The sequence below is a fragment of the Primulina huaijiensis genome, unplaced genomic scaffold (assembly GCF_012295235.1).
Source record: "Primulina huaijiensis isolate GDHJ02 unplaced genomic scaffold, ASM1229523v2 scaffold42557, whole genome shotgun sequence".
Lineage (NCBI taxonomy): Eukaryota > Viridiplantae > Streptophyta > Magnoliopsida > Lamiales > Gesneriaceae > Primulina > Primulina huaijiensis.
The window spans coordinates 379-18486 of record NW_027360222.1 but is presented as its reverse complement, the minus strand read 5'-3'; the positions used below and the strand labels follow the sequence as shown (position 1 = coordinate 18486).

Here is an 18108-nt window from a genome sequence, read left to right as displayed (position 1 = left end):
CTATTAATCATAAAAATTACACAACTCGTTAAAAATTGGGTTGAACTGGACCAGACCCAACGATTCACGGGATCGGACCGCGCCCGGCCCGTATGACAATTACGATTAAGGATCGAGATTTTCCCAACCCGGACCGGCCCGTGGCCAGGTCTACTACGACATTTGCTCTCTCAACTGAATTAACACCTGAAATCTTCTGGTTTGACAGAGTTTTACTCTTCTTTCTTTGGGACCAGGGTGAGTATTACAGATGGAGTAGACTCAGAATTGAATGCTGCTGCTCAATCCACTACGAATCAGACCAAAGATACATAGATTTTTGTTCTGCTATTTTGGATGCAAGAAGTATGTAACATGTTTATGTAATTGTACCATCAAAATTACCTTTTTTAGAGCAATCTGCATTAGATGTTGGCCTATCAGGAATATTGAGATCGTGAGAGCTTCTCTTGAAGCCAGCTAAATACCGTCGTCTGTTATACAATATCGTTTGCATAATTACCTAATTCAATTTTTATGACACTAGAAAAATGGATGCAGAACACCAAGCAGAGTGCTCGTGTTCACAGCTAAGAAACGAGAACATAAAATCTAACTAGTGCTTTTCTTTGAACCACTTATGAAGCCCAATCTTCCATTGTTGCTTTTCTTTGAACCACTTTCACATCCTGGTTTACATTACATATAATAGTGATCCATATGTGCAGATTGAAATAGGGATGTCCAACGTCAGTTAACTCTCGGCATGTTTAAACTCCTCCTCCACAGTGACAGTATAATAGAACAATGAGATTTTGCTTTGTGCTGCAACAAAACAAGCTCTCATTTGTTATATCCATCTGTACAGAATAAGTGGAGTCCTCAATCAGGAGTATTTGCTACCTCTTTATCGGAGTCGTGGTCATCTTCCAAATCAATGGTAGACGATCGAAAAACATACGAGATTCCGATAGTGCGTCCTAGATAGCGATTAAAAATAACCTCCATGTATCCTAAGTGACGCAGACTACCAAACTACAACGAAGAAACTAACAGTCAGACGCAAACAGGCTTACAGTGGCGTGAATTGGACAAGAAATTCGGACCTGAGAGGTAAGGATAAGTGAGTGAATCGTCGCCAGTAATGATGCTACCATTCAACGAAAAAGTAGAATAACTAATGGCAGTAAAATTACGTCCCCGTCGTTGCTTATGGAGCAGCGATTTAGCTGACCAGATGGATTAGAGGCGGTCGGCCGGAGCAAGGTTTGAGAGGTTGGAAATCGTACAAAAAATTTAGAAAAGAAATAAAAATCTTGTGAAGCTCTCTCGCCGATCAAATTTACAGGAAAAATGCAGTCAGGAGAAATGGTTATAATCATACAGATCATAGGGTGCAAAGCTGATCGATAAATTGGTGCGTCAATAATCAAAACTGAAGAAAGTTTCTTTTAAAAGTAAATAAAATAAAAAAACAAGCTAAAGAAATGTTCTTTGATTGGTAACATTCAAATTCCTATCACAAACATCTTGATGCATACAAAACGCTTCTTCCACTCTCACAATAAATAGCCAATTTTAAACTAATCATGATCGATGATGTCTTGTACCAGAGGCAGAAAAGAACATGAAAATCGCAAAAACAAAATAGCCAACAAAAATGACCAAGGCGAACTTACAGCTTTCCTTGAATAATATGTACATGTAACTCTAAAAAACAAGACAGGAATCCACCAAAAAATATGATCCTGACCTCGTCTTTCAAGTATTTAGATCTCGGGAAGCATGGCCTTGCCATCTGCATGTAGAGTGGTTAATATGTAAAGGTTAGAATATGGGAGATAGTTGTTAACAAAAAAGAGATACAAAATAATGGAATTTCAGGGATAAAATGGGCTATAGCATTCTGTTGTGAAATATACATGTATATATGCATTCTTTCTTTTCTTTTTTATCATAGAAGTGTGAAAGTGAACGAGATAAAGTTTTCCGAAATAGGAAATATTTGTTTCTTTTAAACAAATGGGGCATTCTTATTGAACAAAGGTGTACTTTCCAGAAGCAGAACAGAATTGCCCAGCTATGTTGGCGGAAAGCAAATCAAATGTTCTATCCAACACAGACGGCTAGTTTTCTAATAACTAGTTTTATAAACGCAGCGACGTGGACAAACTAATAACGTACAAACCTTCATTTCAGAACCAAGAGTTGAAACTTCTTCAGAGGTTCAATACCCAAGTCGATTGAAAATCCAATCAGGCCGAGTGTCATACATTAACTGAGTGATAATTTTGTGTATCGACACTAATGAATATACATGTGATTTCCAATCACTGTGATCAGTGGTTTGCAGGCGTAATTTTCGTTGCTATATATTTTCTATGTACCATTCATCTTTTCTATGCTCGAGCAATTGGGCAATCATTCCTCTCTTACCGCTTCGCAACTAACACTATCTTATCACTTCGGTTCCAATACTTACATCACGTGTAACTTCAATTCAGGAATCCTAATAAGTTTTTTCATTGAGTAACAAATAAGCAGTCGGATAGTATTTCGCCTTTCGAAATCATATCAAGGAAAAAACAAACTATTTCCATTACATTTAAAACTAACAAACCATATTAAGCAAGCCAATATACCTTTTTAAGAGTGACTCAATATGTTTTATATTCATAACATTATGACAACTTGCTTAAAATGTATTTAACAAAAACATTAAAAATCTTGACATTCATGAACAATATAAATAATTAATACATAGTCAAGAATAAACACATTAAACAAAATTCACGTCATTGCCGGTGTTTTATTTTAAACACTTCAGGTGCTAACATGTCGGTTCACGTGATACACAATTTTTGGAAGAAAATGTTAAATACATTTTGTTATTTTTCCAATGCAACAAAATTAATGTTCATAAATAACATGTCTATTTTAAACACTCAATTTTCATTAAAAGTAAATTTGTTTTCTATTTGTCACATCCCCTTAGATTATCTTTTTCTAAAATTTTGAACATCATATACATTACCGATTTTTTTATAGCAGCCACCAAGAATAAAACAAAGAAAAAGGTTTAAAATTAATTATTAGTGGTTAGGCGAGAATATAAGATTACTTATCGATGGTAACAAAGGGAAATACATTTAATTCTAATTTCATCATTGCTTTAAAAAAAAGGAAAAAAAAGATTATTATGTCAATTATCAATCATTATACCTTTAAAGATCAACAAGGTAACAAAAAAAATTATTCTGTATCTCATCGAGTTATCATGTAATAAATTATAATTTTTTTTATTTATAGCTGAATCTGCAATACACGTGAATTTCGCTTGTAACATGTAAATACAAGGTAAGAAATGACAAACCTCGAGAGCAAAAACCTTGCAAGTGGGCTCATGTTGGCATTTGAGGGAAGCTCCTTACTCTGTTTCTTTTTCTTGCTATCTCCTTCTGTACTGGTAGACGGTGTTTCGGCATTGCCCTCCCCAAATATCCGAGCTGACAGCTCTTGCAGGTCTTTCAGAGAACTCTCTTTTGAACTAGAAAATTAATTATAATTCAGAATGAATAATATGATGAATGCTATATCACAAGTATAATATGTTCAAAAATGACAATTTAGAAGTTAAAATATAAATAAACCTAGACAATCGCTGAAGTAGCTTGGTGACAAGTAGTTCGGAAGACCCAGGCTTGACATGTTCCATGTCCATTAAAGAATTTGATACTTTCAGGAAGATTGATCCTCCTGGATCATCAGTGATTACCTACATTGTACATAAATGCAACAAAGAGAATTATATGGAGGAACATAATCAATTGTTTCGCAGAGAGAAGTGTTTCCTATAAAATGGTAAGAAAATTGTTGGATTCAAGGAAACAAGAAATGTGACTTTGAGGACTGACAGCGATGAATCAACACTTCTCTTGGATACATGGACAGAAGTACACAAGAAACATGAGTTTTGAGGACTGACAGGCCAAGAATCAAAATTTCTCTTAGATAAGAAAGTTAAAAATAAAGCAACGGCCATGAATTTAAGAATCAGGAAAAAGGGATCTTGACTTCTGGACTAAAAGGGGAAACCATGGTTTATAATTCAACAATATGTCACTACATCTTAACTAAAGTTGAAAGTAAGTGATTTGCAGTTTACAGGGCCAACAAAATCAGAAGATATGGAGTGACAGAGTCTTAATACAATATTCACTCAAAATACAATTTCTAAATTAGGAGAATAGGAGGGTAAATTCATCAGATCAGCACAGGATGCAGATACACACACATACAAAATGGAATGTGCTGGAAAAGTGACTTGTTTCCAGCATATATAACAATTCTAACTTCGCAATACCTTATCATGTTGGAAAAGAATTTATTAAAGTATGAATCAATACTTAACCCTTTTGAGCAGCTTTTGCTTGAATTCTATCACTGCATCATCCATTGCCCTATCCTACAGTATGTCCTCTGCAGCACCCTAAGTAATGCTTAAAAAAATTTCAAATCGGTTTTACCATGCAAATACTAATTTAATCGTGCATGTTATTCATAGATTGAAATCTTTCGAGCCTGTTAATCCAATCTTGTTGCAAGGGTAAATAAAGCCTCTCCCAGAAGTCTTATCATCTATCAGGCTTTTAATTGTGCCAGCAGCTGCATGAAGAGCTGCTTATGAAAATTTTCTGAATTAAGTTTCCAAACCAAGCTAAAATAAAAAATGCAAAGCCCTCGGCAACAGGGGTGTAGCTATTCACTGTATTATTTGAGAAAGTCTCGTTTCCCAAATCATCACCATGTTCATGAGATGCATGCCAGGATATTCTAATATTTGACCATCCCAAGTTCATGTCAACCAGAACTGCTTGAAACCTCTCAGCCGTCAGGAGCTTAGCACTATCTTGAAATGCCTTTTTCCATCATCAGCTTCTATATAAACATTATATGACCAAATCCTTTCATAGATATAATTTCAACTGAACATAGTACAGTAACGCGAAACTTGCATGTGATGAGGTAAGATAACAGTGAGACAAAAATCACTTCAGGAAGGGAAGTCGAGAAACAACAACTACTAATAATCTCGTTGCTTACATCTTTAAGTGCAGGTATTAAAAGGACTGATAATGGGGCAGACAAAGTTGCTGCAGAACTCCTGGAATTGTCTTCGTCGTCGCTTGAATGGTGTGATCTTGTAAATGCTTTTTGTGCATCAAAATAATCGCGTGAATGTCTGGACAGGAAATTTTAGATTTCGTTACAGTAAATAGAACTTAGAAAATTATGCAGGAAAAATGAACTTATCCGAGAGGAAATTTTCCAAGCGACCCTCATATTCAAGAAGCTGCATATGATCGAGAAAAATACTTACCCTGATGAATCAGAGCTTGTTGTTGGTTTTGACATTCTTCTGCTCTCTTGCACATCTCTGTTGGCCTTGCTCAATGCAGATCTATCTCTAAGGTTGCCTTTTCTTCCTACTTGCATTGCAGCCTTGGCCTGAATAAAATACCAGTTTAAGGCTACGATAGAAACACTGATTCAATCAACATAATGAAAGCCATTTTTTACTTCTATACTACTATATCACTTATAAATGATACAATTTATAGGATGGAGAAAATTGCAGTTTTCGTTCTATATGTTTGTTTCTTTCCAAATTTGGTAATCTACGTTGTCAAAGTTCAGTCAATCTAATGTCTTTCAATTTTTGACAATTTTAGTTCTTTCATGGGAGCACATTAGCTTCATGCCAGAGTTGCATTGGTAACACGTTGGAAAAAAGGACTAAAATCGAAAAAAAAACATTGATATTTAACTAAAATTGAATTTTGAAGACATCGAGGACTAAAATTACAAAGAGACGTTTATGATTTTCCTATATAGTATGTGACTATGGATCTCCATTAGTCTGCCAGGAATATACCCCTTTGTAGGTGAGAATCTACATCAAACCTTTACTCCAACATGGTTAATGACAATAAGATGGTTCAAAATTAATCAAAGTCTGTGAACCTCGGCAAGGTTTATCTCACTATCTTCAAGAGCCGCACTAAAAGTTCTCTCTTGAAGCCCCAGTCTAGATTTTGGAGTTCGAGGAGAATCTAACTCATCATGTTGACCACGATAAACGACAGTGCCACTGATGGAAGTGTCTTCAGTGGAGGCATAAGTGCTGCTAGACTGGAAATTTTAAAAAAAAATACAGAAGCCTCGATTTAGATGAGTGAAGCAACAGAAAATAAGTACTTTTGTAAGCTCAACTAATCCGTAATCAAACCAAGGAACTTTGGTTGCTGAACATAGAGGACATCTGTTTTCCCCTAGGAGATCGTACAACGACAGTTCCTGTGCCGCTTACATCATCCTGCAAGGATAAAATAATAAATTGGAGAATAACGGGATCCTGTTGGTAAATATAATAGAGTCTTGGATGGCATTGATCATAACTATTTGGTGAAATCTTGAAACGAGGAGACTAAGGTTCAAACAACCAACGTCAACATGCCATCAATGCATAATCTTTGTCCTAATGACACGTCGCAGGTGAAAAGGTGCATTAGAAAACTTGATTGATTAATCTTAATGCTCGTCCTAAATCTTAATATAAAAAGCATTGGTCAACCCCACCCATGAGTATCAGAGTGACGTTCTGCTGAGTGCGAGAGTTTGTTATCAGATGTTGCTCAGATGGGATACAATACTTATTATAGAGCATACCTAAATTTTATGATTTAGTTTGTTTAAATGCCATGAACATTTAGATCAAGCCTAGTAAATTCAAGTATCCAGCTCTTCAGCTTTAGACCAAGTTTAACAATAAGCAATAAAGAACCTAAAAAAGCATATGATCTACAGAAAGGGATAGAAATGTCATACTTCTTCAAGATAGTTTTCTTGTTTCCCGAGATGGTTAGTATCTTTCTCCACGGAGACCTCCACTGATGAATGAATAATACTTCCAGAAGGAGTAGCCCGCTTATTGCTACTGTCTGAGATTTTTCTAGAAGATTGAGTTAATGGGGCCTCAGTTTTCCTCTCTCTCACTTGAGGTGGTTTTACTGCACTCCGAATAGTTCCAGTGCTCATTGATCCACCAATACTAAAATCCCATCCAGTATTTCTTACACCCCATGCCTGACTACTGTAATTTAACAACAATCAGCACAACAAAGAGGTACATAAATGATATTAACAATTTCAACTGACCTGGCACGCACTGTGTCTTCAAATCCGGAATCTCTAACCATCTTCACAGTTCCAGAAGCCTCCTCTGACATAGTTGGACCATTTTTAGGAGTCTCTCCGTCTATTTGAAACCTAGGACGGTCTCTACATAGTAAAGAATTTCGAGTTCATATATCACTGAAAAAACATTGCGAAATTTGGAAGTTGATGAAAGGATCTTGGCCCATGTCTATAGTTTTCTGGTGTTATCAAATAGCACCAATTGTAGTTGCACGTTCCACCAAATTTAAATCCATCATTTATGATTTAATTCATTGACAAATGTGATTCAGTATTTTGTGTAGTGCAAGAACAGCAAGCCCACACTTTGTTTAGACGCCTTACATTTTATTAAAGAATAACTGCGTCCAGACAAAAGAGATCAATATACCTGATTCTATCCAAAAGCTTCGGGCTCCTCCTAGCATTTCTGATAAATCGGTGTTTCAGTAGTTCCTTGGCACTTGTCCTCTGAAAGAGAGAAAAAAAGAATGAGCACAACAGAGCTATAGACACAAAACAGCATCAAAGGCAAATGAAACAGTTCTCAACCAGATAGTTTCAAAGATGGACAAGAAAGTCATCACCACAACCAAACCGACGACCAAATTTAGTCAGCAGCATGCAGAGTGTTAGATTGATCAAGGATACCAAGAACAAATAAACAGGTAAAGAAGGGTCTCAAACTATAGGCTTAATAAACCATACAGCTAAAGAGAGAGTGAGAGTTCATGTTAAAACATCAAATCCAATCTGATACGAGAAACAAGCACAAAAAAGAAAATAGGAGATTAGCATCTGTTTCTGTATTGTTTTTCTCCCCTCATAATACCCTTTAGGCAAAGAAACCACCAAGCATCCACAAGTGACAAGCGATCAAAGACTGCTATATAGATCCATTGACGATCAAGACTAGTGAAGAAGGCACAAATTCCTAGATGATCAGTTTGTTATTGAATATTAGATAGAGATGAAAAAATAACTGTCAACTTCCAGGACAAAATATCTAGTTCAAGAAAGAATCTAACAGACAAGTGGTAGGATTACACTAAGTGAGATATTCAGATAGATAAAAGAAATTCATTCATTAACAGGCAGCAGTAAATCTATTCCTGACAAAACCAATTTGTTGTAGTGAGCAATGATCATGTGTTAGAGAACTTTCCTCCACATGTTGTAAGCACACAATGAATAGATGCAGCATTTCATGGATGCCATGATAATCCCAGGTCAATTTTTACAATTACCAGATTCGATTTCTTCTTGAAGCGAAAAAACCACCCAGGATAGGAAAACTTGGAACACCCATGAGAACCATGGCTATTTAAATGAATAGGACATTCCCAAAAATTATAAAGTAAACAGAGTAAGTTCCTTTAAGGTTGTATTTGGATTGATGGATTTTAAATCTATAGATTTCAAATGTATTTTGTAGTTTAAGATAAGAAAAACTGTAAAATTCAAATTCACTCATGTTTGTTCATATAGTATTTCATGTTAATTATGATGAATTTTAAGTTAATCGAAATATCAGATAATGAATGTATTTGAAATTCTTTCTACTTTGTGTAACTAATGTGTAAATAAATAATATATAAATTTACGATTTCATCTATTGTTTCATCGTTAATTGAAATCCATGAAATTCAAATCTATTCATCCAAATGCAACCTTAGACATTCTGAAAAATCTTAAATTGTTCAAGGAGACAGAATGATTTTTTTTGAAGGCATAAGTCGATTACCATGATTTCACAACAGTAATCTCCTAAAATTGCAAGTTCTCCCACCACAGTCACAAACACATATATAGATATCTGGGAGGGAAAGAGACTGGGGCAAAAGCAGCTACCTCTGCTGGATTCTTCTTCAGACATAGGGCAACAAATTCTTTAAGTGGACGAGAAAAGTGTTCGTCTAGCTGTGGAGGGTTTTCTCTAGGAATGATAAAAAGCACTCTCATAGGATGGAGATCCGCAAGTGGAGGTTCTCCTTTTGCCATCTCGATTGTCGTTATCCCTAAAGACCAAATATCGGCCTGCTTGAAGCCAAAGTTTCCCACATTACAATAAGAAGGAAAGAAGTATAGCACGAATTGTGTCCAAAAAAATATAACTGAAGTTATAAAACTCACATAAACAGGGTTAGGGAAAAATTATGGTTGACATGAGTATACCTTCTCGTTGTATCCTTCCGAGTTCTGAATGACCTCTGGAGCCATCCAAAATGGTGTTCCTACAAAAGTCTGCAACATTATTAGTTACATCAGATAGAGGATCAACCGGTCCTTGAGTAAAAAAAGAATGTAGGAATAAGGACTACATGTTCGTGGTTATGAGGGAATGAAAAAAATATAATGGCATGTAGATAGAGATGTGGTAATGTGGTGAGTGGTCACTCGATGCTGTCAATAGCGGTACCAGTCAAAGCATACAAATCGTGTGGTACATTAATGCGGCGGAGTTCACGTCAACATAGTCATCATGCTCACCGTGAAAATTTTAGGCACAATCTTAAAATCGAGAACAATCTAGATTGCACTAAGAATTGCAGTGAGCAAGATTGCTGTTAAAATTGTGATCCGGATCATATTATAAGAATCTACTATCCCGCCTAAAATAGGAAAAGAAACATTCAAAAATTCCAATTTATTTAAACCAAATTAATAATAGAAACATAATATTTTAGTGAAATGTAATCTTGCTTGATGTAGTATGATTTGGATTCTAATTGTATCACAATGAAATGTGAAATAGAAAACAAACATAGAGATGAAAAAATCATGCTTCGAGTATCATCTTATCTCTAAAGTAGAGACGTTTTATCCTTTTCTCAACTTCAATATTGAAAAACAGTAACATTGAATAATTTTGGTGTCATACTTATTGAATAGGTCAATCAAGTAACAAATTAACAATTTCATAGTTTAGGATCTTAGGTTGGCATAAGTTGTTTCGTGAACCTTTTATGGGAAATCGAAGGCATGTAATCTTTTTACTCTTAATTTTTCTATTTTAATTTCTATCAAGAAAGTGTATAATTGAACGATGAAAAGTTGAATTTGACATCTTTTGTCAGATTAGAACTATTCGATATCAAGACAATAAGGCTCACTCTTAAAGGGATCATATATTCATAGAGCCAAGGAGAGCAACTTGGGAACATATATAGGGCAAAAAAAGTTCATATGTAACAAAATAAAAGGTTAGATCATCACAATGACCATATTTCAAGAAGAAGAAGAAACTAAAATTAAGAAACTGACACCTTTCTTCGCGAGATTGTCCTTGTCAGTTGAGCAGAAACACCAAAATCTGCAACCTATTCATATAAAAAGGCCAATCAACTTAGTGCATTTACATTAACCGATAAGTTAGCAGACCAATATACAATAGAAGCATTTCAAATTTTTCGGAACCATGGATGATACCTTGACATCACCATTCTCTGTCAATAAAATGTTTGCCGCTGTCAAAATGTTTTATAAAACTTATCATTAGAAAAATTCATATATGATGGGAAAGGACTTGATAAGATTCAAATACAATTATGAGAAGGAAAGACACTCATACAAAAATTGAAGACAGATTGAAAGCAATAGAGGGTATACTGTAGGCATCATTAATGTGGTAATTTATAGGTTAGGAAACAATAAAAGGGTGCAGGTGTATAATACATCTGACATATGATTAGGAGCGGCAAACTGGAACAAGAAGGATTTCCTCCAGAAGTAATGGGTAATTGGTCCCAAGAATCTTAAGTTAGAGCCGAGGTGGAAAATGGTCATGTGACTGGAGCAAGAAAAGACGGGCTGACCATTACAAAAAAATTGTTAAATCACCGAGAGATAGGGGTGAAATGAATCATACGTAATCCAACAAGGTGATATATACATTTTAACTTGGTCAATTTATGACCCATTCACTGAAATCCTGCAAAAATCCAGTCCAAGTAATGACTTTTTAAAATTAACATGTTCAAAAAGGGTAATAATCCAACGTGTCCGAACAAAGTGATTGGTCCCACCAATCTACCTTTAATATCTCGATGAATTTTCCCCTCACTGTGGAGATATTCAATTGCATGAAGCAAATCACGTAAAATCCATGAAATCGAAACTTCATCCAGTGGCTGGTTAGGCTGAATCTGCAGAGGAATAAAATAGTATCAGTATCCTGCGAACAGCGAATAGTGTGTGATTCCTTTTTCATGACTCAAGCTACAGTTTAGAACACATCATGTGCCTTTTGAGGCAATTTACATTCTATTTTCATGGTTATAAATTTAAGGGAAATAAAAATACACATGCCTTAAGAGGGTCTACACAAAGTAAAAGCATGGTATAAGCAAATAAAGTGGCAGGCCTTGTATATAAGTAAGTAAGTACCCAATTGACCACTGCATGCTTTTAGGTTCAATACCGTTGGATGCCTCTCTCAGAAGAGGGCATGGAAAAAATATGACCATCCATCGATGTAAAATAGATACTTAGGAAAAAGGTCCCAGATTAACTACAATAAGTCAACTTGGCATCTAACATTCCATCCTACCAACATTAAATCAGTATGGCATATCTAAACTGGAGTGAAAACCTTTCAGAAGACAAAATAATGGAGAATATAAAAGAACATGTTAGCGACTCACCAGATCAGCAACAGAACCACCAGCCATGTATTCCATTATAATCCACAGCTTAGTGTGATTCAGGAAAGACCCATAATACTCAGTAATATAAGGAGAGCGACATTCTGAAAGAACAGCAATTTCCTGTCAACAAAGAAAATGAAATAAAAGGCAACTCATTAGTGTTAAAATTTCAATCAACAAAGCCCTTATAGAGATGTCGAAGGTACCTTTTGGATGTCCTCTATTTCGTCTTCCCTGGACGAGAAGAAGAAAATAGATGATACTCCAGGAAAAAATCATGATGGAGAACAAGAATGAAAGACTTAAAAGAAGAATTAATAAGACAATTACTTAATAAAAATATTCAATCATCAACATGTTGAATTCTTAAAGGGTCGGTGAATTGGCATATTTTGCTGCTCCATGGTATATGAAACTTAAACCTTGTCTTAGGCAAGAGTTCAAAGAACAACATTAAAACCAGAACCCTGATAACGCCCGCACAGCATACAGACTCGAGAAATAAGTTACTGTTGTACATAAAGTTGACAGCAGTTACACAAAACCAGTGATGAAGCTTTTCGGAAAAGTTTCTCAACACATGATAAATGTTGATTGTAGTACCTGAAATACACTTTATAGAGCATCCGGGATTTTATACTACCATCATCTAACTGCTCAACAAATACCTTTATAGCCCGACACTTAGCATCATCTCAACTAGCAAAATCTTAGAGATCATACAATGTCCAATGTAGCATTATGCGTAATAACCCCAACAGCTAGTAACACATGCAACTCACACAATAACATTATTGTCATTTGCATCTGTGTTCAGGGCATCCAGTACACTCCTACCACTAATTCATGCTTCGCAGATTCACATTTATTAAAAAAAAATTGCCTGATCCTTTTGAGAACTAGTAAATACCTATAATACAAAATTCACTCCACCCCAGTATTTTTATCCCCACACAGCACATGAAAGTGCTGACAGATTTTCTTTCTTGATGGCAGAGACAGAAAGCTAAACAAACAGGTGGATGCAACAAGTGACATTCAGATCATCTCCTGCTAATGATATCTAAAAAATATAAAATCTCAAATAAGGAACTTTAATTCTCTCAAAAATATAAAACTAAAAAAAACAGGAGCATCAAACATCTTATACTAGCAAATGTAAGTCCAATTTGTACTCACGATTCTTCTAAATCAATGACCTTTAGGGCAACCTCTTTGTTCAGTTCCTTATCAAACCTGAAAAGGAATAAAAGCAACAAATCACTTACACTTTGAAACCACGGAATTGAATTGAGAAAATAATCAATACCATCACTATATGAAAAATCAATTAGCCTTCATAATTGCTGCAATCCTTCACTTTGTTTGATTCCAAACAAGATGCTATTTTACGTATCCCGCTTAACTTTTACTCTTATCAACTACAAACTAAATCAGTCAATATACAATCCCCAACTCAAGAACAAGAACAAGTTACTACCACAGATAGAAGCAAAGGCAAAATTTTGAAATTCCATTAATTCAGCGTCATCTCAATTTGCTACAAAATCAAAAGAATGCCCAAATCACTGCAACCCACAGCACATTTAAAGAAAATTCAGAGAACGGACATCACAGACTAGGTTCTTTCCATTGATTCTTGTGCCATTTTGATAACTTCCCTCTTTTTCAACATGAACAGAAAATTTCACTTCAGATAGCAAAAATGAAAAGGCTCGCTCCAATTTGCCTTGTACCAAACTTTTATAGAACGAAGGGTTTTTTATCTTATTTTATTGGTAGACCATACAGTTGCAAGATTTCTAATTAGAGGTTACACTAAATGTGGCTAAAAATTTATAAAAAGAAAAATTACGATAAACTTGGAGCAAGAAATTTCAATAATTAAAATCGACATTTCATCACAATTCATAGCTGATGCTTTCCCCCTCCCCACATGATGTGTTATGTGTCCCTTTGCATCAGTATAATTCAGTAGGAGGAAATGAGACAAATGCCCATACCCTATAACCTGCTTGTGTCCTGACATCTTAACGTGTGTTACCTAATTCTGTGGCCAAAACTATCACTATATAAGATAAGTTTGATGTGATCTCCGAATGATCCATGAACAAAATAATTAAAGGAAATCCAAAGTCTGTTTTACTCACCAATTGGCTGAATTAGAGGTCAATGAAGGTCAATTTCCAGTCAATTTCAAACAATTCAAAATGTATAAAGATTATGCTTGGAAATTCCATATGAATCGAGCTTGTAATTAAGATCAATTCTATGTTGCCTGATTGGCCCTCCAACTATTAAATTATTCCATTAAGAGAGACTTTAAATCTCGTAGACTTGCATCTTGTAATTGGACCTCTACAAAAAGTAATGGATCACGCATGGGCTTCTTAGTTTCTCATACTTGGCCAAATATCCCACCATTTTGAATACGACTCATAAGTTTCCAAATAGAGGATTTTCAAATGGTCAACATCAAATAATCCGCCATTAGTATTAGTTCTATTTAATCATCTACAGACCAAATCTCAACCAATTTTTTGTCAAAGAAATCATCGTGAAGAAAATTTTCAAAAAACTACCATGCCAAGTACATGGGCAATAATAGCATGTTACCCTTTTGTTAAACGTTCAGTTTCTAACATGATGGCAAACTATAATAATCAATTCGACAACCTAATTACTGAAATTCGAATAATAGTCACCACCAGAACACTTGAAAGGATCACAATATTATCCCAAAAAACAGAGAAAATTAATACATCAAAAACTTCTTTCAGATAACCTGATATATTACACATGCATTTTGCACTCCAAAAATTTTTGAAACCTAAGAGTTGGCAGTATGGAAACATAAATATCGAGTTTTGAAAAATGACACTTTGCCATTGGCACATTAGCGGAAGATCTATCATTCGCTCTTTGACTTAGTTATCTTGTTTTGACTTATAATGAGAAAGCCAAAAGAAATTATCGGAACTCCCAAAAAGTTCAGTTCTAACTTCTAATCTATGCTTGTTGAAGCAATTAGACACCATAACTGTTGATCACATCATCTGTAGCATCAGAGTCGTTTTCGTTTTGTGTGAACCACATGTTGACAAGCAAGTAGAGTGAGCAAGAGTTTCACTCCCCTCCAGTCGTCAATAAAGTCAAAAGCTGTTAAATGCAAAATTGTCAAAAGTGCATTGCTTGTGATTTGCATTAAAGAGTGTTACGGAGGAAAACATATTTTTTTAAAAAAACAAAAATAAATTGATAGGTGAAATGTCTTTTAAAGTGTGATTTCTCCTATGTTTACCTTTTTTTTCCCCCATCGCCTCTGCCAATTGCAACACCTTGGTCCTTTGGCCTGACATTTTAATATTTGATATTTGAAAGATAAAGTTGATGATGATTTCGATATTTTATAGCTTATGTTTCATATTTTTTAAAAATTTTGAATTTATTTTTATTTTTTAGAATACTTTATTTATTGCATTTTACTTCCATAGAGCTTGTGCTTTGCGATTAAAGCCCCGGGACACTTGAGTGCTTTAATGTACCTTGCGCTTTTGACGATTATGGTTAAATGATCCGATCTACACTCTCTTCCGGTCCTCGCAAAAGTTAAAAGTTGTTAAATGTTCCAAGCTCATACGAACTTAAAACATTCACGAGCTTCATAACTTTACAAGTGTTTAACGGAATTTTGCATTCGAATGAGGCCAAGAACCTCATAAATGCATTATGTCATAATAACACCTGCTGAATGTGTCAATCCATTGCAATTAAACTTGAAAGGAACAGAATGAAAAAGGTAAATTCAAAATCTTACCCTTTGTACACATCCCCGAAAGAACCTCTTCCAATGAGCTCCAGATCACAAAATCTGAATCCCGAGGTCTCTATAAGAGCAGCTGCATCAGCCATTATGCATACGTCTCAACAAATTCCCTTCCCCCTTCGGAAACTCAAAGCAAAAAACAAAGTTTCCAACCAAATAACCCTGGCAACCCTAAGCCTGATGATTTTGCAAAAATCGCAATGTGGGCCAACTGAATTTCACTCTTCTATTTATTATACGCTCGTAAAATCTGGAAAAACAATGATAAACTAAAATCAGTAAGTCCAAACCAACTCTTGAGATCCAATTAACAAAAAAATCTAAAATTCAGCCTGTAACCTTGTAATGCAATGGGACTCCTATATATAACAATAGTTAGGTGAAGTGGGGGATTCTAAAGTGACGGCCCAACATATTTCATCGAAATTCACATACAAATACAATTCTTGTATACCAAAGAAACAGAGAGATCGCCAAGAAAATAAGCGAACAACGACTTTAACTTGGAGTATAAAATCGGTCAGGAACTAGAATACTGACCTTAATAATGCCGATTCAAGCCAAAATTCACAGCTTTCAGCAGAGAATTAATAATCAATCGACTGAAATCAATAGCAGATCTTAGAAAATATATACACCAATGTACGTAAATGATCTTCTTCCCCTGCGGTTTCCGCAGAGAGAAAAGTATCGAGAAAAAACATGGTATTTCTAAGTAAATAATATAATATAAATATTAAATTTCCCAAGGGACCGCAGTTTCAAACACCGGCTTCTTGAAAACTAATACACCGACGCACGCGTTGTGTGCTTGTATAATATTTTTTATATTTCATTGGATTTATATTTAAATGAAGATCAAAATATAATTATAAGAAATAGTGAGGGACTACACTGATTTTGATATATAAATTAAAAAATAAATTGAAAAATATTTTTTATATTTCATTGGATTTATATTTAAATGAAGATCAAAATATAATTATAAGAAATAGTGAGGGACTACACTGATTTTGATATATAAATTAAAAAATAAATTGAAAAATATTTTTTATATTTCATTGGATTTATATTTAAATGAAGATCAAAATATAATTATAAGAAATAGTGAGGGACTACACTGATTTTGATATATAAATTAAAAAATAAATTGAAAAATATTTTTTATATTTCATTGGATTTATATTTAAATGAAGATCAAAATATAATTATAAGAAATAGTGAGGGACTGCAATGATTTTGATATATAAAGTAAAAAATAAATTGAAAAATAAAAGAATAATGTATAATATTTTTTATATTTCATTGGATTTATATTTAAATGAAGATCAAAATATAATTATAAGAAATAGTGAGGGACTACACTGATTTTGATATATAAATTAAAAAATAAATTGAAAAATATTTTTTATATTTCATTGGATTTATATTTAAATGAAGATCAAAATATAATTATAAGAAATAGTGAGGGACTGCAATGATTTTGATATATAAAGTAAAAAATAAATTGAAAAATAAAAGAATAATGTATAATATTTTTTATATTTCATTGGATTTATATTTAAATGAAGATCAAAATATAATTATAAGAAATAGTGAGGGACTACACTGATTTTGATATATAAATTAAAAAATAAATTGAAAAATAAAAGAATAAAAAAATGACTTTAAAAAGAATTGAAGATATAACCTAAATCACAAGAAAAAATGACTTTATCCAATAAACTACATATAATTTGCATTAAATTTTTAACATTTTATTAATATATATAATTATTAAAACAGACCATGACACCAAAGTTAGTTACTCTAAGTATCTCAAACTTAATTTTCCAAGGGACTGGAGTTTCAAACACCGGCTTCTTGGAAAATTAAATGCCCAGGTTTTGTCTTGTTTTTTTTTAAAAAAAATCATCTTTAAATTATGCTTTTTTACAATACATAAAACTTTAATTTTTTAAAATAGTATCACTAATTTTTTATACACATAATCAATTAAATTGTGATTATTAATAAGAATAAATAATATTATTGATAATAATAATCATTAATTTAAAATTTTAATTAAAAAATAATTATATATATATATATATTCTGCTTTTGTTAAATTTTGTATTATTTATTGTTTATTTAAAAAAAACTTTATATATTGTTTGGTTTGAGTAATGGGACAATTAAATATTAGTAATTGGGTTGATGAGAAATTAAAATATATAAATAAATATTATGGTTTGACAAAATATATGATATTGGGTATAATTTTAATAGGGTTTTTTTTTTTTTGAATTCGCATCCTTTATATTTAGCTTATTTGTTATTGATGTCTTTTATCACGTGTAAAAATATAAAAGTGATAGGTTAAAAGTAAATAAAATACACGGAAGATTAATACAAAATTTTCAATTTTAATATGATAATTAC

At 33.6% G+C, this 18108-nt stretch overlaps 1 protein-coding gene across 2 annotated transcripts; it reads right to left on the bottom strand.

Annotated features, from left to right (window-relative positions):
• Window positions 1–1403: 1403 nt before the first annotated feature.
• LOC140969718 (uncharacterized) lies at window positions 1404–16393 on the bottom strand. Of its 2 annotated transcripts, none has more exons than XM_073431152.1 (20): window positions 16228–16393; window positions 15679–15937; window positions 13041–13097; window positions 12068–12095; window positions 11859–11981; window positions 11249–11360; window positions 10645–10682; window positions 10482–10535; window positions 9391–9459; window positions 9067–9252; window positions 7607–7686; window positions 7198–7320; window positions 6868–7132; window positions 6269–6355; window positions 6004–6171; window positions 5360–5487; window positions 5083–5221; window positions 3630–3754; window positions 3353–3526; window positions 1404–1777 (listed from the first exon to the last, which is right to left on the bottom strand). In XM_073431152.1, the coding sequence occupies exons 2-20, from the start codon at window positions 15771–15773 to the stop codon at window positions 1741–1743; spliced, it is 2088 nt and encodes a 695-aa protein (XP_073287253.1). In that variant the 5' UTR covers window positions 15774–15937; window positions 16228–16393; the 3' UTR covers window positions 1404–1740. The 2 variants fall into 2 exon arrangements, with proteins under 2 accessions (XP_073287253.1, XP_073287254.1); XM_073431153.1 differs by having other exon boundaries at window positions 6868–7129.
• Window positions 16394–18108: the final 1715 nt, after the last annotated feature.

Coding starts and splice junctions, on each gene's coding strand:
- LOC140969718 (XM_073431152.1), bottom strand. CDS start 15,773: ATGGCTGATGCAGCTGCTCTTATAGAGACCTCGGGATTCAGATTTTGT. Junction 12,096..13,040: donor GTCATTGATTTAGAAGAATC/GTGAGTACAAAT, acceptor CTTCTCGTCCAG/GGAAGACGAAATAGAGGACA. Junction 1,778..3,352: donor GCAAGGTTTTTGCTCTCGAG/GTTTGTCATTTC, acceptor CTCTACATGCAG/ATGGCAAGGCCATGCTTCCC.